We start from the raw sequence: 25,138 nt of genomic DNA, 5'->3' as shown, positions 1-25,138 counted from the left end.
AGTAGACCAGATCCCACGGGCTTTCACTGGGACCCACCAGATGTCAGGCTGGCCACAGACTGGGTCACAGTGATATTACATTACCATTTAAGTTTTTTTTTTTCTTTTCCCCAAAAAAGGCCTGCCCTACATTTAGCAGTGTGTATGAATTTAATCTGCAGTGCTTATTCTCTAACCTTGAATACAATGCATTTTCTAAACAAGTTATACAGCCAAAATCAGATGAAAGCTACGTCTTAAGCCTCCAAGCACTAATTCTCTGCAAAGGAAGTGCCTCTGGAAAGCACTCTATGATAAATTTAATTCCAGAACTAAATTCACAGAGGAAGGCTGCCCATATTACTGATTTGGAAATCATTAGCCATTAAATCATTCATTTAGCTAAATAAATAATGATCAGTTTTCTTCAGCTAGTCTCCATAAAAACCTTTTCATCAACTTTATTAAAAAATCCTGAAAACTCAGCTCATGTTGGGAAGTTTAATTTGTACCGTGACCTACTTCTGAACCAAAGTCAGGAGTCCCATTTTTACGATTTTTAATTTGGGTCATTTAACCTATATCATTCATCAAATCTGCTGACTTTCTGACAAATATTTGATATTATAAAATAGCCAGAGATATCTGTCTCAAATATATTAGCATTATCAAGAGAAATCAAACATGTTGATCATTTTGTAATATACAGGAGTATCAAATCACTATGCTGTATACCGGGAACTGACAGTGTTGTAGGTCAATTATACTTCAAAAACAAGCAAACTCATTGAAAAAGAGATCAGAGTTGTGGTTACCAGAGGCGGTGGGTAGCGGGACAGAGAATTAGATGAAACTAGTTAAAAAGCAGTACAAACTTCCCCTTATACATAAGTACTAGGAATGCAATGTACAACATGATTAATATAATCAACACTGCTGTATATTACATAGGAAAGTTATTAAGAGGGTAAATCCTAAGAGTTCTCATCACAAGGAAAAAATTTTTTTTATTTTTCCTTTATTTCCTATCTATATGAGATGATGAGTGTTCACTAAACTTATTTTGATAATCATTTCATGACGTATATAAGTCAGATCATTACACTGTACAGCTTAAATTCATACAGTGCTATATATGTCAATTATATTTCAATAAAATTGGAAGTGAATAAAAAGAGATACACCACACATGTCAGGTTCATTCAACTCAGAATGCCATTTAACAGATGCAACAAAAGGCATGCAGGGAAGGGTATGGCCATAGTCTGTTGACTGACTTATTATAAATTTCAAGGGTTAGGAATAAATATCTAAATGTACTTTTTAAAAAAATGAAACATCTAGTATTCTAATGTATCAGACCTATAAGATCATATTTTATTTGTACCTACTTTATAATAAAGTTGCCTGTTTATCTGCAAAAAAAAGGAGATATCAAATGTGAGAGTTTATGAAAATGCTTCATAATTTCATAAACCCAAATGTAAATTAAAGGGATGATTTATATTAAAATCACCTCTATATTTAAAAAGTTCCATTCTTAATATACACAGTAGGTACTCTGAAATGTTTTTCCTATTCAACAATATTAGAAAAAAAAATTTTTTAAATATTTTAATGAACCTGGGTTCTTTCCCATGATGGGATATTAAAATCTGTCAAAAAGGACAATTTGAAGAAACACTGGGGCAGAAAGAAAAGCCCTAAAATCCCACTAAAATCTCACAGACACTACAGTACTAAGAACAGAATACACAGCTCTGGGCACTTGGATTCAGATTCACCAAAAGCATAGTCTCAATTCCTGTCCCAATAACTGTCATGCACGTACTGTACCTACTCTCATCATTGTGAAGAGACACTGATTTTGCACCTACCATATAGGAAACCCTGGTAAAAGGGTTAGAAATAGATATAGCACTCAGGATACGACCCTTAAGCTGAAAAGACCAGACACAGACACAAAAGATACAGGTGGCTTTCTCCAGGCTGCCAGGAAGCAGGTGTGTCAGAGTTTGAAGAACAGACGTATGACGGTTGGAAAGAAGCTGTTATCTTTCGTGAAACACCCAAAGGGTCTTAACCATGGTTTCACAACTGAGTCGCCTGAGGAACTGTAAAAGATATCTGATGTGTTTGGACCCCACTTCAGGGATTCTGAAATAAATGGTCTACATTGGATCCCAGGCTTCAGTATTTCTTAAAAATACCCTAAGTGATTCGAATGTGCAACCAGCATGGAGAGCTATGGCAGCAGGCCTTGAAAACAAGGTGAAATCATAATTGGATGGACTAAAGTATGTACTTCCTTGCCAATGGCAAGGAAGTCAGTGCAGGGCAGGACTAGCCTTTAGGAAAAGGTGCGCAGACGGGGCCCCATCATCACCACTAAAGAGCAACAATCCACAGGTGGAACATACAGGCCGTTATGCCCACTGTACAGATAAGGAAACTGAATAATATTCTTCTGCTTGAAACCCCCATAGCATTCAGTAGCAGGTTCATTTAAAATGTTTAACTCAGCACCCGCGTTCCTTCCAGCCAACTGCTGCCTCATTTCTTCACTGGTTGCCCCCACTGTCTCTCCTCTCCGGGTATTAGAGTAACACACAAATCCCTGAAAAATCATGATGCCTATCTTCTGTGCTTCTGTGCATCTTCTTCCCTCTACCTAAAATATCCCCCTTCTGCCTCTCCTAACACATCTCCCTCTCAAATTCCCCCCTTTTTCATGTACTATACTCTTATTCATCCTTCAAAACTCAGGTCAAATACCACCCGATCCAGGAAGCCTCTTCATACGCCCTCTTCACTCAGCGGTCATACGTCTGTCATCCCAATGCCTCTTGTTTTTGCCTGTCTTAGCGCTTACACATAAATTTGTCTCCTCACTTGACTGCAAGCCCACTGAAGACAAAAATAGTGTCTTCGGGCTTCCCTGGTGGCGCGGTGGTTGAGAGTCCACCTGCCGATGCAGGGGACATGGGTTCGTGCCCCGGTCCGGGAAGATCCCACATGCCACGAAGATGCTGGGCCCGTGAGCCATGGCCGCTGACCCTGAGCTCCGCAACGGGAGAGGCCACAACAGTGAGAGGCCCGCGTACCGCAAAATAAATAAATAAAATTAAAAAATAAAAATAAGTTATAGCATCAAGTTTCTGGGAACATGGCAGTTCTATTCCCCACACACATTTCCCCAAGTTTTATTCCACACAGCAATGTGCTCCATTAAGAGACAGCATCATCCAGGCTCACTGGCAGTTAGATGTAGCCAGCAATAGGTAAGTGGAAGTCCTGGACAGGACTGCCAAGAAAACTGTTTTTCCCACCCCGCTTTCCTCCTTACTGATGCCTGGAATATAGACAAGATAGCTCGAGCCCCAGTAGCCTTTAAATCCTGAGGTACCCACTAAGGATGGTAGAGCAGAGAGAGAGGGAAAATTGAAAAAAAACAAAAAAAGTCAAGACAATTACCCTGGAACCTTGAAAAGAAGGAGGCTAAAGAGGAAAAAAGTACAAATGGCAAGTTGTCTTTGGTAAACTTGCATACATTTCATTCTTTTCAAAAATTTCACATGGAAAGATATGTCACCATGCAGAAAAGTCTTAAGATGAAATATACAACTACATTCCATGAAACAAGCACTTAAACATTCTTAACTAATCCATAAAAGCAGGAAAAAAGGAAATATTTATTGAGCACTTTATATCATTCACTATAAGAATCACTTTACATAATTAGCAACCTTAAGATAGGAATTATATCTTATTTACCTTTTAAATCCTCAATTGGTAAGTATCGAGAAAAGAGTAGATACTCCATAAATGATTTAAATCAATGAATAAACAGATGTATAAGTGATGGTGTCAAGTTAAGCCATTCAAAATTACTGAAAATGTTATTGTTTTTCCCAACCCTCATTCATTTATACAGTCTCATCTATTATTCTCCTAATATAAGTTACACACTGTCGGGGAACTAGAACCTTCTTTCATACCTTCTGTTGTTGGAAATACTTCTTCTCCTTCAGTTTTAGTCTCTGCCAGTTTCCCAGTTCTCAGCAATACTTCTGCAAAGCTTTCTACCGGGACATGCTGATAGGTGCCATAGGTCACTTCAGACTAGACAAAAGAAGCAGTTACACCATTTGGTAGGGTGTCTTTTTCTCTATAAAGATATTCTTAGAAAACATAATGACAGGAAATTTATCTTCTGGTAACTTGAATTAGTGAAGCACGTTATTTTATGTAAAATTATAAATAGATTTTAGTCTCATAACATGTTGTATATGAAACAAATCACATAAAACCAATGAACAACATGAGTAAGAACAAAGCAAAAGAAGTACATTTTCAGGAAAATTGTAAGTTTTGTTCATTGTAAAATGCCCACAACACCATGACAGCTAAATCCGTGTTCTTAGGCACACTGTACCTTACCTCTACAACAAAGGGATTGGAGATGACAGATTCGTAAAAAGGATGACAGCCTTGTTTTTCTAGGCCTTCATTGGCTCTAGTTCCAATTCGATAAGCACCACCAAATTCTTGTCCCTAAACAGAACAAAGTGAAGAACACTGGATAAAAAGAAAGAGACCTGGGAGGGAAGGTGGAGGAGGAAAGGAAGGAAGACAGAACAAACAGATTTCAGGAGAAACGCATCAATGTGCATGTGTGATCCAAAGAGAGAGTGTCAGAGTGACACCAATATCCAGCGGAGAATGTGAGAATAATCACCATATTCTAAGCGCAGCACTTCAACCTTACCCTGAAGGGCCTTTTGATTTTCCTGGTCACTTTGATATCACTGAATCAGAAACATCGAAGCAATCGGTGTTACACACATGGCCAACATTCTATACAACAGTCAGAATAACCTTTCCAGAACATCATTCTGTGCATACTGTTCCCTTGCTCCCAAATCCTTCAGTAGCTCTGAATAACGCAGTCAACAGCATTCAATCTCAACTGCAGAGAATAACATTCAAACTTATTAAATGTTATTTGCTTTAAAGACTAACTCTCCACACCAACTAAACCATCTACTTTATGCATCCTACCGGCCACTATGCCTTTCTTCCATTATGAGGGTAATGGTCCATGCTGACTGCCCACCTCTCCTTCCAGGCCCACCTCAGACCGCACCTGCTGAAACCGCACCAGATGCAGACAAGGTACGACTGGGGCCCCTGCATCACTCCCACCTCAACCACAACTACAACCCACACAGATGCCTTCATAAGACTGGTCATCAGTATTCCTCATTAGCAGTATTATAGTATCCCTACCATGGTTAACTGTCTTTATGTTTTGCTCTCCTCAAATAGATTGTAAAGAGCCCCTTATTGGAAAGCCAAGTAGAAGATATTCACCCATTCCTCCAAAGTTTATTGAGCACTTACTTTAGGCCAAGCATAGCCTCCGGAAACAACCAAGCTCCTGCTGCAAATGATGTTAGAAGTTACAACTGACACTTACTAGAAACTATACATTAGGCACAGTATCAAACACCTCATCTGAGACCCAGACCCTCAAAACACCCCAACAGGTGAGACAGAAAAGTAACCCTAACCATAATCCAGTGTGATACATGAAACGAAGAGAGATGCACAGACTTAACCCAAAGTCAAGCCCACTGCATGTCAGTAAGTGGTTTCTTCTGGGCGATCATCCTTAGTTCTCTTTCCTGCATATCCCACATTCAGACCATCATCAGGTCCACAAAATACATCCCTAAACCAAACACTTCCCACTTCCTTCATGGCTACCCTAATCCAAACCACCACCATCTCTCACCTGGAGTCCTGGAAGAGAGATCCGTCTTTTTGCTTCACTCCTGACTCACTACTGACGGCTCTCTACGCAGAAGTTAAATAGACTTATGAAAAGTAAAGTTGGATCACACAACTGCATTGTCTGAATTTTCCAACATCTCTTCGTGCTGCTGAGAATAAAACGTGTAGTCCTTATCGCAGTCTATGGAAGGCTTTGCATGGTGGGCCTCTTCACCACCTCTCTGATCTCATCTCCTACCATTCTCCCCACTCATCACTCTGCTCCCCCTTACTTTGGCCTCCTTTCTGTCCTGCAAAGATGTCAAGCACATTCCTTCAAAACGTACTTGCCCTACTTGGCTCAATCAGCTTTCTGCTCAGAGTGATTCCTCTTCTGAGAAACTAACTTCCCTAATCAGAACTTCACTCCCCCGGGTATCACTCACTATTCCCTTGCCTTGCTTAATGTTATCTTCATAGTACTCATTACCACCTGCCATTTCATTATTATACAAATATTGCTATCCGTTGGTTTCTTTGTCTCCTCCACTGGGATACAGGTTACACAAGGGAAGGGAATTAGACTGAAGGATTTCCCCACTCTTTTCCCAGTGATGAGCACATTATCTGACACATGGAAAATGCCTGTATTTGCAGAATTAATTAATAAATAAGATACTCAAATGTTCAGGGTGCATTTATAAAAAGGCACGTTTCTTTTTCCTCTAAGTTTTCCAGTGAGAGATTAAAGGATGGATGGCAGTGTGAGAATGCAGAGAAGACAGCAGGGACACAGTGGGTTAAGATGTCACAGAAAACAAACTCAATTGTTCTACTGCTTGTCTTGACCTCTACTTGCAGAATACGTGAAAGAATCGGTTAAACCATTCTCTTTACCTAAAGGCCCTACTAAAGACTGAATGTTGTGCCCCCCGCCCCAAATTCATATGTTGAAATCCTAACCCCAGTGTAATAGTATTAAGAGGTGGGGCCTTTGGTAGGTGATTCGGTCACGATGGCAGAATCCTTGGGAATGAGATTAGTGCCCTTATAAAAGAGACTCCAGAGAAGTCCTTCACCCCTTTTGCAGTGTGAGGACACGGCAAATAGATGGTGGTTTATGAACCAGGAAGCAGGCCTGCATCAAATACTAAATCTGCCAGCACCTTGATCTTGGACTCCCCAGTTTCCAGAACTGTGAGAAATAACTGTCTGCTGCTTAAACCACCCAGTCTACGATATTTTTGTTACAGCAGCTCGAGAGAACTAAGACAGCCCCCAGGCTGGCTCCTAGCACTTCTCTTCCACTACTGGCCCATAGAAAAATAGCAAAAGAGAGAGAGCCTTGATAAACATCATTTTCCTTTTCATCCCAGTAAACTTCAATTCTGACATATAAACCAAGCCGTACTTAAATCCGTATTGCTGTCTTTTGCAAATATTGTATGGTAGTATATTATATTCCATAAAATCAATTACTCATTCCCTATCTGATGCGAGGCCTAGATCTCTTAAGAGATTATTTTAATAATCCAAAGAAGATAAAGCTGTAACAACAGTGAAACCAACTGAAGAGCATGCTAATGAACTGATATAAACCACACCAATTGAATTAAAAAAGCAAGATGCATTGCTTACTTGAAGGGGTCGAAGGTAAGTCAATGACTTCTTCCACCACTGCCCATCGCTGACGGCCTGCAGCACAGCCCTGGTGGTGGTCGTGGTGTTGGAAAGGACTTTCATGGTGGTAGCAGTGGTCCAGTGGAACAGGTCAGCTGAGTTGCTGCCTGGGACACTTACTTCATCCTATGTTAAAAAAAAAGAAAATGGCAAGAGCAAAAACGTGGGAAGTCACAAGAACAGAGCAGAGAGTGATAATGTGACTACTTAAAATTATCAGACATGAAGACAAATAGATCTACAAATCCATCTTTGCCAATAACAAAAAAATGTGAAACAAAGCACTATTAGCACATTGTACCTCCTCGAATCATTTACAACAGAAAATTCGGTAAAGGAACATACATCTTAGTGCATTAGTCAAAGAAATATTTATAAGGCAAAGAATGGGTGCATCATTTTTTTACCAATATAATATCCTCCAATGAGATACTCATGCTTGTTTCTTTGACAAGACATTTTAAAGTATTTATTATTTAGATTAATTAAGAAATATTCATTTGAACAATGCTACTGTGACCCAGACAAACTTAGAAGATTCAGATGATCCACCTTTAAATGCTGAAAGGTATTTTGTTTATCATGTAAACAAGTGGATGATTATTAGTATTTAAAAGGTTTATAATGTGGAACCTCCTGCCAAGCAATCAGCTAGAATTCGAACTCTCCATTTACTAACCCAAGAGATTCCATGTGGAGAAAAATGCCAACACATTAACGTTTGTTTAAACAGAAATGACAGCAACTACATCTGCTTTTGATCAAAGAAAGATAAATTTGTTCTACAAAAGCCAAGTTTTTGGTTTAGTGTCTGTCTATTTCTACTTATTTTTTCTGCCGTATCCCAGTTAAAGGAAAGAAAAATTAAGGTCTAGTCTTGCAATTTAATTAGCTTTCTTGTCAATAATAGAAGAATAGTTTAATTTGGCTATTTAGGTTTATATCACATCATTCATTAATATGTTATTTAAGTAATAAAAAATGATAAATCATGTAATCACTCAATAATTACCAAGACATCATTACACAAACACTTAGGACAAATTCACCATTTTAGACCAACCTGACAGTTGCTATATCTGGTTGGTAGAATTATGGCCCCCCCAAAATGTCTATATCCTAATCCCTCGAACCTGCAAGTATATTACATTACATGGCAAAGGGCCTTTGCAGATATGATTAAGAACACAGATCTTGAGGTGAAGAGATAATCTTGAATTATCTGAGTGGAACTAACCTAATCACGTGAGCCTTTAAGGCAGAGAACCTTTCCCAGCTAGGGTCACAGAGATGCCATGGGGGAAGAGGCAGGAGAGATGTGAAGCATGAGGGGATTCAACCCGTCATTGCTGGCGTTGAAGATGGAGCGAGGGGGCCATAAGCTAAAGAATGCAAGAAGCATCTAGAAGCTGAGAAGAAACTTCAGGTAACAGACAGCAAGGCAATGAGGACCTCAGTCTTACAAACACAAGGAATGAAATTCTGTCAACAACATGAATGAGCATGGAAACAAATTCTCCTCTAGAGCCTCCAGAAAACAACACGGCCCTGCCGGCACCTTGATTTTGGCTGAGACTCTAAGCAGAAACCCACCCAAGCCTGCCCGGTTTCTGTCCCATGGGAATGATAAGGAATCAATGTGCATTGTTTTACAGCTGCTAAATTATAGTAATATATTATAGCAGCAAAAGCAAATGACTACATCATGTTAGGATCCTTAATAATTTCTAGAAAAGCATTTGAATTTTATTCTTACTGCTAATGTATTTAAGCTGTATTAACCAATACTTACAGTTTACCTACTTTGCTGTTGGTTAAGTTTTCTCAAAAGATTTTCTAATTTTTTAACATGAAAAAGAATTGTGTCCCAGCACTAGAAGAAATGATAGTTATGTGATGCAACAGAGGTGTCAGCTAATGCTACAATGGCAACTAGACTGCAATATTAATATATCAAATCAATGTATTACACACCTTAAACTTACACAATAATGTATGTCGACTGTATCTCAATTAAAAAAATTTTTTTAAACCTCTGTTTCCCGTGACCACTTTTGGTGACACAGCAGGCTATAAAACAATTATTCCATTTCATAAAATAAACCTAAAATTTACTCTGTTCATATGGATTGGCTAACTCAAGACAGAAAGTTTTAAACATGGAAACTGAAAAGTTTGTTTCAGAAGATAAATGAAATTCCAATGCACAGAAATGTACATGATAAAAGGATTTTCTGTGAGAGATTCCTCCCTTATAAGAATTATAAAAGAGAAAGTAAAATAAAAGGCTCATTTAGACTGCAGAAGAAGCATTTAATTTGGGGGCAGTCTACCAAGATTATAGTGTAACCAGAGGCATTGAGGAAAGCAGTTTTCTTTCAACTCCATGTAATAGGGAAAGCAAAAAGAGGTTAGGCAAAATCTACTCCTGAAATGATTACTACTGGCAGTTTTTATATTCATAGTTGCACACTGCTAATTAATTTACAGTGTATAACAGCAGAAATAGATCAATCCCCCAAACCAAGTCAACAACTCCCAGCATAAAATTTAACATGAAATCTCATTAATGTCAAGTGTTACACAGCTCAAAGGTTAACCTCCTAAGCACTAATAATATTTTTCAAGTCCTACAAGAGACAACATAACCAAACAGGTTCACAAGAACAAGGACAGTTCCATACATCAAGCATGGCTTACAGAAACAATTCTCGTTGATCAATTACTATAGTAATCTATTTAGGAGCTGCTCTCTCTGGTATCTGGTAATTTGAGGGTTAATTTCTGGGAAACCTGTTTGCCAACTGAGAACTGAGCTGGTGGTACCCATAACCTAGGTAAGGATCACAAATGGAGTTCAAACTCAGCTCAGCCCCTACCCTCTCTACTCCAACATATCTGCAAATAATCCAAAGTACTTCCCTGCACCTAACACTTACTTATAGCTAATTTCATCCTGAATTCGAAATATTAAGAATGCAACCCTTATTACTGGTGATACTACTTCTGGAACTATTTATGAGAAGAAGCAGTACAAAAAATACCCCGTGTTGTAAATCACTCTAAAGTCTGACTCTGCTTCAGTTCATCTGCTAATTAACAGGCCAGGCTACAATTTAGACGTTCTCATCTTTGGGAGTCATAGCCCCCTATACATTTCTAATGAAAGCTATAACTGCTTTCCCCAGAAAACTGAATGCACATGCATGTGTACATACATGAACACACAAAGCCACAAACAGACATATACTAACACAACGAATTTGACACACTATTTCAGGGGCTTTAGGGACTGAATCCTTTTTGAATCTTCTAGCATTCTTGGATCCAGATTAAGAGAACTGTAGTTAGGAAAAACAGAGGTATATGGAGTATATTTTTATTTTCTTTTTCCATGCCCAATTTTTTAATCAGCACTTACACAAAGTTATGGAGGACAGACCACAAGAAACAGGAAACTGTCTCTCTCAGGAGCCCATTTCTCCCATTTTATCCCAGGGCAATACTAGCATGAATATGCAAAGATGTGTACATAAAATGCTCAGTGCAGTTCAGTCCAAAATAAAGAAAAACTGGGCACAATCCAAAAGTTGAAAAGCAAAGGAAAAGATAAATAAATTATGGTACATACTTATCCAGTGACCACTGTTACACCATGACATAAATGGTCTATATGCAATGAAAAGGGCAGATGTCCGTGACACATATCATTATATGAAAAAAAGCAAGCTTCAAAATAATATATGCAGTACAAATCCATTTTAGTTTAAAAAATAAAATAATAGTCCTCCAGGAGACAGAGGAGAGCTATACAGAAAATCTGTCTATGCTCAGAAAAAGTCTGGAAAGATATATATAAACTTTAAAATGTTTACCTCTGAGCAGTGGGATACATAGAATGGGGAGAGAGAAAGAATTGAGAGAGAAGAAAGAGAGCTTACATATCAATGTATTATTGATTATTTTTATATTTCAAAAAAATCAGAAAGACCAAAGTTACCACAAATATACATGTACGTCTTATCAAAAATTAACAAATGTCAGTATTTTTTCATAAGTGTTTCACATATCTTTTTTTTTCTACTTTCAAGAAATAAAGTATGCCAGATTAACTGATTATCTGAACTCCTATATTATCTGAATTCCTAACAATCCCTATAAGCGGATTGTTAAAATAGAAGCCTGTACTATATTTGTAATTAAAGAAAACATTACACATTCCAGTCAAGATGGAGTCATGAATTATGTTGCAATATGTTCACCATGCTCCAAAATACTGAGAATAATAGAAAGAAGAAGCAAAAGACACTCAACTTTATAGAGTTCAACACTTGGGGGCTCAAAAGTCAGATGCTGGCAATGGCCGCCAGGCCCTCCTCCTCAGAGAAGAACTGGGAATTAGAAGGATTCCCTGTAAGACGGAGAACTTCATCCTGGCTCACTGCCTGGGGTTATGCATTTATATTTATTTCATGAGGCTGTGGGCCGATGGAGGCAGAGAACTTGAATCAGAGCCCAAAGGAACTGGGCAAAACCATCACTGGCTCCATGTCTGTATTTCTCACATCCTCACTAGTACAGGGGGAGGGAGTCCCAAGTGAAAAGCTACTCTAGGATGTGGTTCTGGACTGAAGCACCAAGGGATTAGATAGGAGGAAACTACAGAATCCTTAAGGAGGGTCTAGGGAAATAAAGATTAAACTGAATGAGGACTTCCCTGGCGGTCCAGTGGTTAAGACTCATTGATTCCACTGCAGGGGGACACGGGTTCAATCTCTGGTCAGGGAACTAAGATCTCACATGCCGCGCTGCATGGCCAAAAAAAAAAAAATTAAACTGAATGGTAGGGCTCAAAACAAGCTTGCAAACCAAAATTTCAAAACATCTGGAAAAATGAAAATTACTAAGGCAATAATTTTAACAAAAATCCACTTCAGATGAAATCATTTTAAACTTCATAATATTAATGTGTACCTTTTGCAATATAAGATTGAAAATCCTTTAAGAAAGAACAAGATGTCACATAAAAGAAAAAACAAATATGATGCGACCAAGTCCATTTTTGTTTATGATATGAGGTAAAGTTCTAACTCATCTTTCTGTATGTGGCTATTCCTCAAGCCTATACTTTGACCTCATACAAAAAGTGGTTCATTATTACTTATTTATCAATAAATATAAAAGCTAAAACTATAAAACTCTTAGGAAAAAAGCACAGGAGTAAATCTTCACAACCTTAAGTTAGGCACAGATTTCTTAGATACAACACCAAAAGCACAAGCAATAAAAGAAAGTGTTAATAAACTGGACTTCAGCAATATTAAAAGCTTTTGCACTTCAAAAGTCACCGTTAAGAAAGTCAGAAGTCACCGTTAAAGTAAAAAGTCAAACCACACACTGAGAGAAAAATATTTTCAAATCACACGTCCAACAGCTTGTATCCAAGAGTTTAAAAACAACAGCAAAAACTCTTACGACTTAGTAAGGAGATGACAAATAACAGTTAAAAAATGGGGAATATATTTATAGCCATTGCACAAAAGAAGGTACAGAAATGGCCAATAAGCACATGAAAATATGCTCATTATCATTAGTTATTTGGAAACACATACCAAAATGATAATGAGATACCACACACACCTACAAGAGTTGCTTTAAGCAAAAAGCCAGTCAAGAATGTTAGCAAGGATACGAAGAAACTGGAACCTTAATACTTCCTGGTGCAGCCACTTTGGAAAACAATTTGGCAAGTTCTTCCAATATTTAACACATATACACCATACAATCCTTCAGTTCCACTCCCAGATACCTACATGAGAAATCAAAACATATTTCCATACAAAGACTTGTATACCGGTGTTCACAGCAGCATTATTCATGATAGCTAAAGAGTGCAAACAACTTAAACGTCCATCAACTGCTGAAGGGGAAAAGAAAGGGTTGTCCGTGGTACTGAAATACAACTGTCATTTGCTTGTTTTTATTTCAGTATTTCTAAATAATCCATTTATAACTTCAAAATAGCTGTATGCTTAGCCCATGCCTCAATTCTAAACATTAATTAGTCCACTTGTATAAATCTGTAGCCACTTAAGATGTTCATAACAAGAATTCCCACAGTGAAAATGATTTTTTAATGGGAACCTTGTATATTAACCATTTCCAACTCTAATTAGATTTATCTGGGGAAAACACTATTGGTTACGTGATATAACTAATACTAACTAAACAAAATGTTAATACACTCTAAGTGGTGGAATACTGTTACACCTAAAAAAAACATAATGACCAACATTAATAAGAAACTAGAAATCTTTGATTTGGTAGTTATTCACAAATTATGTACTTTGTTCTATTTAAAAGCAAATATCTTGTTCACCGGGATAACAGCCAATACCTTAGAACTTGTATGCTCCACTTGTACTAATGCAAATGCAACAGAACAGCACTTAACATCTTTTCTTTGCTTGAATACTTAAGTAAAAATCATTATTTTCACAACTGAGTAATGAAAGTCTTGGGCATTAAGCAGATTACATATACAGTCAGCTCTCATTTATGAGTTATAATTTAACGTGGTTATTACATCTACTGTTAATGTGTAACACACGGCATCTTACGGCTAAGCACTGCAGTTTAATCTAATAATAGTAGCTATAATATTCTGAAACGTGCTTCACGAATCAAAGCCATCAAGTGTTCACTGAGGGCTTGGATTAGCACTTCATGAGACCTAGATCTATTACAGCTTGTTGGAAGAGGAAAAAGGAAGACCGGAAAGCTTTTAAGGAGCTAAAAAAAAAAAAAAAAAAAGACAAAAACAGACAATCATTTTGGAAGAATTCCTTTTCCTCGCTAAATGGATCCTGTGGAGGACTGCTGGCGGTCTCCTACATTTACTGAAGAAATCTTAATGGAGCAGTATGTGCCCACTTTTGGTGACACAGCAGGCTCTACTCCAAAGAGGCTACCAACGGGCCGGGCTGACACTTTCTAATTCATCAGAGAAGCAGAAAATAGGAAACCCAAAAGCCACAAAAGGCTTTTCATGGATTCTATAAAGAAGGATGGGGATTCAGAATAAGTTTATGGAGCTGAACTCAGCAAAAAATGGTGCAATTCTCTACTAAACAGAGAAATGATACTCCCCCTTACAGTGGCCGAAATACAACAGGAACTCAATAGCAACCAGAGCACACACGTATGAGTTAAACTGGAAATTCCCTATATTTTTAGGCTAAATCTACTTTCTAATTTATTTTTACCACACACTAATCTTTTTGCAGTGGGAGTTTCCAAATTAGCTTTACTAAACATTTACGAGGCAGTCACTCTGTGACAAGCAGTCCATGGAGAGAGCACAAAGGCAAATGACATGCTTCCAGTTGCCGCACAGACCAAACCATACCACACACGTGCTGATACGATGATGCGAGATGCTTGGGGGATATGGGAGAGGGAACAATGGGGACTCAAGGAAAGCTTGATAAAGAAAACGACAGCTTAGATGGGATCAGGAGGGCAGGAAGATGACAAGAGCACAAGACAAGAAGGGCAGGACAGGCAAAGAGCCCTAGGTAACACCAAAGCTGCGAGAGAGCCTACTCAGAGAACGGGGTAACTTCAGCGTGACTGGAACACAGCACGTGTTTGGAAGGCATGAAAAGAGAGGAGGCTGTGGAGACAGTGGGTGATACGGCTGAACAAGTGGGGAAGGATCAGAGGTTCAAAAGGTACAAAAATGGGGATAAAGATCTCATGAAAAGCAGGTCTTCCATTGGACCTTGAAAAATAGTAAAATTTGCCAACTCCCCAATATAAGAACTGTTTTGAATACCATGGAGAAAACACCACAGAATTTAACGTGCTTTCATATCCAGTAAGAGAAAACCAAACAGAAACTAATCAATACAACAAGTCAAAACACGCCAAAGGACAAAATACACCTACACCACTCCAGGCCCCTGGAAAATGCTATGACTTCCCTTCAAAGACAGTGTAACAACAGTAACCAAAAAAAGTATCTGCAGTGTTGACTGCAGAACACAATCCTCCTCTGAATATCTCACCTTCTAGAACTGTGATGTCCAATCTGGTACCCAGTAGCCTGTGTGGCTAGTAAAATTAACATAAATAAAATCAAACAAAATTTAAAATTTGATTCCTTAGTTGCATGACCTTTATTCCATGTACTCAATAGCTACATGTGACTAGTGGCTACCACACTGGACGGTGGAGATACAGAATATTCCCCTCACTGTAGAAAATTCTATTGGTCAGTGCTCTCCTGGAGTCATCACTACAGGAGGAATAGGAGAAAAACCCTTAAGGGCCAAGGGTTACAAACTTCTTTGAGATCCTGAGATCACTTAGCACTGAACTGGGGATACACATGTGTATTCAATAAATGTTTGTCAAACTGAATTTTAGTATAAAAGAAAGAATTATGGAAATGAAGTAATTGTACATATTCCACTGTAGGCAAAGCTAACTATTCCTTAACTCTATTAATAAATTCCACAATTGAAGCTTTGTACCAGAGTTCTAAAAGTAACTACACAGTATACAACTACAGATGAGTTCAGCAAGATGAATACAGCCAATTTATAAAGAAGATGTGGTGTGTACACATACACATACACACACACACACACACACACACAATGGATACTACTCAGTCATAAAAAGGAATGGAATTCTGCCATTTGCAACAACATGGATGGACTTGGAGGGCATTATGCTAAATGAAATAAGTCAGAGAAGGACAAATACTGCATGATATCACTTATATGTGGAATCTAAAAAATACAACAAACTAATAAATATTAACAAAAAGGAAACAGACTCACAGGTATAGAGAAAAAACTAGTGGTTATGAGTGAGGAGAGAGCAGAGGGAGGGGAATATAGAGGTAATGGATTAAGAGGTACTAACTATTAGGTATAAAATAAATAAGCTACAAAGATATATTGTATAGCACTGGGAGTATAGCCAATATTTAATAATAACTATAAATAGAGTATAACCTTTAAAAATTGTGAATCACTATTTTTTGTCTTATATTACATAATATTGTACATCAACTATATCTCAAAAAAATTTAAAAATTAAAAATAAAATCAATGTATGGAAATACAAGGCAAACAAACAAACAAAAAAGACAAAAAAAAGGAGATTAAGTGTAGCTCACTTATCACAACAGATGTCTTCCAAAATAGTTACTAGAAAAATGAATGACATTTTACACTTTGAAAGTGAAGCTTACCATTTAAAGGAATCCTGTGGAAACCAATCTATAAAGAGGATTATCACCTCTAAATTTATCTAGTTAGAATATTAGAAATAGCTACTGTCTTTGACCTAAAAAAGTGCCAATCCTATGTTGCTACAAACAGTCATAAAAAGTTCAATTCCATAGAGCAAAGGCTGACCCACAAGAGGGAGGTCTCAGTGAGTACATGCTTCCTCCTTCCTCTCCCAGGGTGAACTCTCCTGAGACTCATACATGCTTAATGGGTCCAGACAAATTTTATTCATAAGAATTTCAATGAGGAAAGGGAAAAGGGATTAAAATTCAATTAAAATGGACAAGAGAACTGAATAGGAACCTCCCTAAAGAGGACCTCTCCTGAGATAAGCCCATCTCATTAGTAATCAGGAAAATGCAGATCAAATCACAAAAAGCCATCACTGAACACTTAAGAGAGTAGATATCACTGAGCACTTAAGAGAACAGGTAAAATTGAGAAAACCACCCGTGCCAAGTGCTGGACTGGAGCAAACGGCAACCCAGACACTGCTGTTGAGAGCGCAACGGTGAAACCCCTTTAGAGACTTATTTGGGATTATCGACTGAGGTTGAACGTACACATTTATCTAATAACACAGACTTCCAGCGCTAGGTAGGTCCATGCCAGAGAGAAAGGTCTGCACGTGTGCACTAGAAACACGTACAGAATGATGATGCAGCATTATTTTTAGTAACCAAAACGGAAAACAAACCAATGTCAGTCAACATTAGAAAGGATAAACTGGAATATATGCATATAGCAATAAATTTCTATACAGCAGTAACAATGAGTCAACTACAACACATATAATAGCATGGACGGATCTCACAGACATAATGTTGAGTGTAACTATTTCCATAAAGTACAAAAACAGGTAAAATTAAACTATCATACTGGGAGGGGTGTGATAGGTTTTAAAGTTGTTTTAAAACAAGAACAAAACACACATGGATCTAGTTATTGGGATGAGTCAGGATCTCTGGAAGGAGAGAGATTAGAAGGGCGTGAAGGGGACATGTGGAAGGCCTGTCATGAGCTATTTCTTCATCTGTGTGATGGTTTCATGGATGTTTTCTTTATGATACTTTATGATACTTGGACATCTTTGTTTTGTGTATTTTTCTATATGTTATATTTCACACACAAAAAAAGTTTAAAAGAACAGTCTTCACACACACACACACACACACAGTAGGGTGACTGTTTCATTCCTCTCACAACCACCTTTCACACTGTCCCCTCTCACCCTGACTCACCTCTTGTAGCACTTTACTCATCAATGGTGACACACTGATAGTCTCTCCTCCTTCTGGATGGATTTGGAAATTCACTCTTTGATAAAGAATCTGAAAAAAGAACAACTGTTTTTAAATTTGCCTCATTTTACAATGTAGGCTTTAAATTTAAAAAGTACTCTTTTGAGGAAAAAAAAAAACCAAAAGCACTATTTCCTAATGACTACTTTGTGGTAACAGGCTTACTGTGGGACTCCATGAATACCTTCACAAGGATGCAACCACAGTTTCAGGATCAGAATCAAGTGTGAAAAACCTGATATACAATGTAATAAATGACCATGAGATGAAAATGTGATTTCCAGAATCTCTTCACATATATATATATATTTTTGCAGTACGCGGGCCTTTCACTGCTGTGGCCTCTCCCGTTGCGGAGCACAGGCTCCGGACGCGCAGGCTCAGCGGCCATGGCTCACGGGCCCAGCCGCTCCGCGGCATGTGGGATCTTCCCGGACCGGGGCACGAACCCGTGTCCCCTGCATCGGCAGGCGGACTCTCAACCACTGCGCCACCAGGGAAGCCCTCTTCACATATTTAACAGTACCGTATTTCCATACCAGAGCACCATCCTCCCTGACACAGATTTAGCCTGTGAATTTTAGGAACTTCAGCTTCTCTCTAGCCAAAGCCCATATCCTGCCATTTCCAAAGGACTTCTAAGGGGATGGTACCATCACTGGTTTTAACTCACATGGTTTCAAGTATATTGTACAGGACCACTTCTTACATGTTTTATTCTTGACAGCACTAACTTTCCCCATTATATTCGATAATTTATTTCCTAATATACTTTCTTCTTTTCTCATACCTGTACCCTTTCTTCTTTACTGTAATAAAGCCAACAACACTAATTTATATCCTAATATCTTCGAGTCCCTTTTCATATAAGTGACAGACTATTTTTTTTTCCATAAATTAAAATTTTCATATTGCTGAAAAAGAAAGAGCACAAATCCCAAACCCACAGACTCAACAAAATATACTTCATACAGTTCGGGAGCACTGACTTTATTGGGAACACTTACTTCTGTCTTCAGAGAGCTGCTGGCGGCCAAAAGAACTTCAATGCTGCTAGCAGGGCAATGTGTCAAAGCAAAAGCCACGAGCTCTTGACGAGTGGCCAAGTCCTGGTAACCTTCTGATTGTCCTAACTGGCTACAAACATCCCAACTTTTAGAATAACCTGGAAAAAGGGCAAGAAAAAACAAACTGATTTTCACTACAAGAAAAAATCTTTAATCTAACATGAGAAACGGCTTTCTGCTTAGGTCTTATGTTACCAAAGCAAAGTCAGTCATTAGTGATGCATATTATTATATAAGCAGAAGCACATAAGGATCTGAAACTAGAAAAGAAAGATTAGGTGAGTTCATTGTCTAGAAAGTTCAGTGCTGCTCCAGACAAATTCTTCTGATAAACTATGTTAAATTTTAGATTCCCTGACAAGGCTACAAATAATCTACTGAGCTTTGATGTTGAGTAAAAGACCGGGTATCTGAATTCAGAAAGACTTGAGGGTATGGTTCAAGTACTTGTGTGAGCTTGAGAAAGTTCCAAGTGTCACACATCCTTCACCACTAAAAAAAATAATAATAATAATTCCTCCTTCATTAGGTTGTTAGAAGAACGGAACAATCTTTATTTAAAAACAACCTGTATTTAAAAGCTGTATTTATATACTGCAAAGCCTAGATAAAGAGAAATTATTATAGAGAGCTACACGGAATCATTCACTTTATAAAGATAGAGATCCAAGGACAGTGCCAAAAATACAGTCAGCCCCTGAAACCAGCAGAGGTTTATCCTATGCAAGCTTATACTGTGAATTCTTAAAATGCACTTTTATTCTTATTTGAAGGCATTCCAGTTAGAAAGCAGGCCTTTTTTCTAAATATACAGAGTCAAAATTAGTCAAAATTACAGGTACCATCCTTACAGGAATAAAATTATTACAAAGCTCTCCAAGTAAGCAGTAATAAATTAAGACAACAATGATTATCCAGAATACCATAATTATTCTGAAACTAATGTTGCAAAATCACCAGGTTAATATTACAGAACACAGTTCTTTCGGGAACCTAGTTTTCTAATGCTGAGGTTACAAAGCGTTGAGCTTTTTCCCAGAGTTTTCAACATTTTCATAGATGTGTTGCCAGACTCTCTCCTTGACAAAACTTTATTCAGGCTTCTCTGAGCCCTCTTCTCAAGGAGGCCTATACCTTGGCCCAGTCCTTGCTGAACCCGTATAACCCAGTTTTATCAAGAATCCTGCCAAGTTAGTTCGGAGAGAATCTCTCACCCTTGGTATCTGATCACCCCGGCCTGCCATCAGTAAGAATCCTGTTAAGTCGGTTTAGTACCAATCCCCCTACTCTTGATGTCTCTTCCCTGTCATTTTTCACCCATTGTTGACCCCTCAACCTGCTCCTCAGTGGTAAATTCCCAGCTGCCTTTTCTGTATTTGGAGTTGAGCCTGTTCTCTCTCCCCCACTGCAAAATTCATGAATAAAGTCTTCCTTACCATTTGTAAGAAGTGTCAGAATATTTTTTTCCTTTAACAGTATACATACAGAAAGTATACCTATCATCAGTGCACAGCTCCAGGAGTTACTATGAAGTGAAGCAGTGCATTTATAACCACTCACTAGGAATGCACAGACAATGGGTAAACGGATGTGCTTGAGTTTTCACACAGTCAGACACAGCTACAAAAAGCAGACCATTTAGCACAGAGCCTGTAATAAGACAACATCACTTCCTACCCCTCTGGGGAATGTATTCTTTAATAGAGAAATTATTCCACAATATAACCTGCTTATCCTCCAGAGACTTGAGTTATAATTTCAATATGGAAAGTTTTAGGGTTGCGAACTACTTCCCAATTACTCAACATTAATTTGAAAAGCATTATGCTATCTCTTAAAAAAATTAAAGAATAGAAATACTGACAATTTAGTCACAAATTATAGATACTTGAAATTTTTTAAATTTTCTTTTATATGACAAATACATAAAAAGGCATTAAAATATTTTAAAATTGTTATTAAAATTATGAGCCTGTTTTTAATCTGGAATGGAAAGCAACCATATCTCAGATAAAATATAACCCTTGAGCCCATTAAAGTATGTATATTAATATACAAGCACATGGAATACATACTTATCAGCACTCACAAAACATTTCTCAAGGCTTACGAACACAATGTGGTTGGCTTACCGATTAGGCAACTAATTTCAAAACAGACCTCTTCCATTATTCACCACATAAAGAGGACATGAGCAAAGTGTTTAGTTATCTACTTCACCTGTGGCCATCAGCTCCTGACAATGCACACTGGCAGCTTTGTAGTCATGGAAACGAAGTGCTTGCTCTACTAGAAGGATTAGAACCTGTCCACGCCTTTCTTCTGGGTCTTCACCTGTAAACACATGCAAATGACTTACTGATTTGGGCAGTATCAATTGATAGAGGAGATCCTTAACACTATCTTTCTAATTAATTCCAAAATAAAAAAAACAGAGATTAGACTGATTTTTATAAGATTATAGGAGAAAAGATCATGGCCACTTAGACCTTCCAATCTATTTATTAATCATGGAATTCTCTCTCGGTCTCCTAAGTGATCAATGATTAATATCAGCCTCAGACCGAAAGTAAATTGATACAATCACTATGGAGAACAGTATGGAGGTTCCTTAAAAAACTAAAAACAGAACTACCATGTGACCCAGCAATCCCACTGCTGGGCATATATCCAGAGAAAACCATAATCTGAAAGGATACATGCACCCCGTTGTTCACTGCAGCACTATTTACAATAGCCAGGACATGGAAGCAACCTAAATGTCCATCAACAGAGGAATGGATAAAGAAGATGTGGTACACATATACAATGGAATATTACTCAGCCATAATAAAGAATGAAATAATGCCATTTGCAGCAACATGGATGGACCTAGAGATTATCATACTTAGTGAAGTCAGACACAGAAAAACAAATATCATATGATATCACTCATATGTGGAATCTAATTTTTAAAAAAAGGAAACAAAAGAACTGATTTACAAAACAGAAACAGACTTACAGATATCGAAAACAAACTTATGGCTACCAAAGGGGAGACATGGTACGGGAGGGATAAATCAGAAGCCTGGGATAAACACAAACACACTACTATATATGAGACAGATAACCAACAAGGACCTACTGTATAGCACAAGGAACTCTACTCAATATTCTGTGACAGCCTATATGAGAAAAGAATCTGAAAAAGAATGAACATATGTATATGTATAACTCAATCACTTTGCTGCACATGTGAAACTACCACAACATTGTAAATCAACTATACCCTAATAATACATATATATGTATGTATGTATGTATGTATTCACCCCCAGACCAGCCATTCCAATCTAAGTGGGTAGAGGAAAAGTTTTCCTCCCAATAGGGAATTTAAATATTTTTCCTATTTATTTAAAAATTTTACCCTTTGAATGTTCTAATAATTCATAAATGACAAATAAAAGGGGAAAAAACTTAAGCACAAAGTAAAATGGACTTAAATTTTATAGTTTCATTGTGATAAAGTTAATTTGTATATCAGGCAATCTGAGCAGGTGGTTAAAAGGAAAAACATAAGCAAAAATAGGCTTGAAAAGAATGATGTCTAGAAAAATCCTACAAACAAAACAAAATTCTCGGGGAGAACAGCCAGGAGTATAGCCAGACTAGAAATCTATTAAAGAAAATGATCCAGATGTTTAGTCTGAAGAAAATACTAATGGTGGTCTGACAAAGCCTTGAGTATATGAAATACAATTTAAATTTTGTCCACAAATTCTTTGATACTCTTCTAAAGATGGAGCTTAATGCTTCTCCCCTTGAGTGGGGGCTGACTAGTGATTTACTTCTAACAAACAGAACATGCTGTAAACAACAGCGTGACTTCCAAGATTGGTCATAAAAAGCATTACGGAATCCGCCCCGCTCTCTCGTAGATCAACTGCTCTAGGAGAAACCCAGGAATTGCCATGTTAAAAGGACACTCAGGAAGCCCTGTGGAGAGCTCCACGGGGCAAGGAGCTGAGGCCTTGCACCACCAGCCAGGGAGCAATGGAGGCCTTTTCCAACAGCCATGGAAGCCAGCTCAGGAGCAGATGGCCCAGGCCCTGTCAACTTAACTATTTCCCTTGAACTTGGGAGGGCCTGTGTGACTGCTTCTGTGAATGAGACACAATGGAAATGAAGCTACCCAAATTCCAAAGCTAAATTATAGAAAAATGACATGAAGTTTTGCTGGTTTCTGTTGGGATGCTGACTCTGGGATCCCTCAGCCACATAAGAAATCTGGGTAGTCTGAGAACACCATAAGGAAAGACTATAAGGAGAAACCACACAGAGAAGAGAAAGCCCTAGCTACTCCATTCCCCAGCTTTTTAAAAAATCTTCTCAGCCCAGATGCCAGACATGTGAATAAAGCAGGCTTTGAGATGAGCCCATCCCTAGCTGCTGTATCTGACTGCAATTTCATAAAAGACCCTGAGCTGCCCAGTCAACCACCAGAACTGGGAGAGATAAAAAGACGTGACTGTTGTTATTTTAAGCTACTAAGTTTGGGGGTGCTTTGTAAAGCAGCAATAAATAACCATAACATTCTATAAGCTTCAGGTACATGTCACCTGCCTGTGATCCCTTTCTTGATACCACTCCACCCCCAGCAAAATATTAGAACTGCCTTTCTTCAAGTTCTATAGCATTTGTTTACAGAAGCCATGTGCTACCATCACACCGCACGATGCAGCATAATTCACTGCTTCCGCAGACCTCTAAGATTCTAAATCCCCAGAGGGCAGCAGGTGTGTAACAGAACCCTGTATCCAAAGTGCTGACAAAGTGATATTACTTTAGCTCTCTGAGGCCTCTATTTCCCCATCTGTAAAATGTGGCTAATAAGAGGCTGTTGTGCACAGCAAAAGAGGTAGTACGTTAAAAGGGCACAGAAGGGAACTGGCACACAGCAGTCACAGGTTCGTATTAGCTATTACGTGCACTCAGGGGGCTCACAATAAAAACACTATGTTGAATGAAATGTAGATACGAGTCTTATTTTTTAATGATACTGCACTGAAGTTATAATACAGATTCCACATTAAAGTTTGTGAAATAGAAGTGGCCAAGTTGAGATGGTTCCAAATACGAGAACTAAAACAGCTGCAATGAAGAAAAGAGGTCTGAACACCATGTGGTCCACATAAGTGTGCTCTGCAGGACTGAAGAAGAATGTTCATACCATTATAAATGCAGGTTGGCCAAGATCACTGATCTTCCTGTTTCTATGTCAACGTCACAAAGACAAAAATGGAAATTAATCCTAGTAGGCAGGTACATGGAAAATGCAGACGGCATCCCTGACTCCTTCGTTAGTTTCTATGAACTGGATCCTTATGAAATTCTTCCCTGATGATCAGAGTGCTTCAAAGTTTACAAAGTGCTTTTATATGCATTAACTCATGTGGGTCTCTTATACTCTGGCAGGTGAAGCAAGGGGGGTGTCACTCCTATTTTCCAGATGCAGAAACTGAAGCTTGAGTCATTTAGCAAATGAACGGGACGGTCAGGAGTGGACCGGTCTCCTGACTCCACACCCGATTTCTCCGCAGCCATGTGCGATGCCTCACGAAGGATGCCTGGCCCCAGTCACGGTGTCGGCACCTTTCCAAGGCTGCTGCAAGTCCAAAGGTGAAGATGCTAGTGTTATGCTTTTGGATAGGCTAGAAAAGGACAACTGACACAATAAAATTTACTAAAACTATAGGCCTTAAGAAGAAGAGTTCTATACATAAAAATTTTTAAACATTAATAAGTGTGTCCACTAAATATACTAAATATATATTTTTTAAAGCTCAAAATAGACAAAAATCCCCTTTACTTCTTTTTAAGCTAAAAATGGAATTTATCTCAATTTAAGTAAAACAGTTCTGGGGTTAGAAGTCTCTTTAGGCAGGATTAGATCCAGAGGCATGTAGTATATCATTGGGGTATTTTCTTTCTCTCTTTCAAATGGATTTATTTTCAGAAAACTCATCAGATAAATGACTGCCAACATCCCCAA

The 25,138-nt window shown here is 38.2% G+C and overlaps 1 protein-coding gene and 1 long non-coding RNA gene across 5 annotated transcripts in view; one reads left to right on the top strand and one right to left on the bottom strand.

Moving 5' to 3' along the window:
* Window positions 1-25,138, bottom strand: part of NBAS (NBAS subunit of NRZ tethering complex) — a 341,400-nt gene that overhangs the window by 140,183 nt on the left and 176,079 nt on the right. For all 4 annotated transcript variants that reach the window (XR_004485944.2, XM_004274869.2, XM_033437419.2 and 1 more), the window contains 6 exons: window positions 21,328-21,441; window positions 19,048-19,205; window positions 17,981-18,070; window positions 7,393-7,560; window positions 4,420-4,533; window positions 3,978-4,101 (listed from right to left, as the gene is read on the bottom strand). Coding sequence is in view for 3 of the 4 variants with exons in the window: in XM_004274869.2 (XP_004274917.1) it covers window positions 3,978-4,101; window positions 4,420-4,533; window positions 7,393-7,560; window positions 17,981-18,070; window positions 19,048-19,205; window positions 21,328-21,441 (768 nt within the window). In the remaining variant the exon portion in view is untranslated. The remainder of the gene's footprint in view (window positions 1-3,977; window positions 4,102-4,419; window positions 4,534-7,392; window positions 7,561-17,980; window positions 18,071-19,047; window positions 19,206-21,327; window positions 21,442-25,138) is intronic.
* Window positions 1-25,138, top strand: part of LOC125960762 (uncharacterized) — a 308,514-nt gene that overhangs the window by 191,228 nt on the left and 92,148 nt on the right. The window lies entirely within an intron of this gene.

Source organism: Orcinus orca, chromosome 13, assembly GCF_937001465.1.
Source record: "Orcinus orca chromosome 13, mOrcOrc1.1, whole genome shotgun sequence".
NCBI classification, from domain to species: Eukaryota; Metazoa; Chordata; class Mammalia; order Artiodactyla; family Delphinidae; genus Orcinus; species Orcinus orca.
Note: the sequence above shows the minus strand (reverse complement) of the source record. Positions and strands in the feature narration are given on the sequence as shown.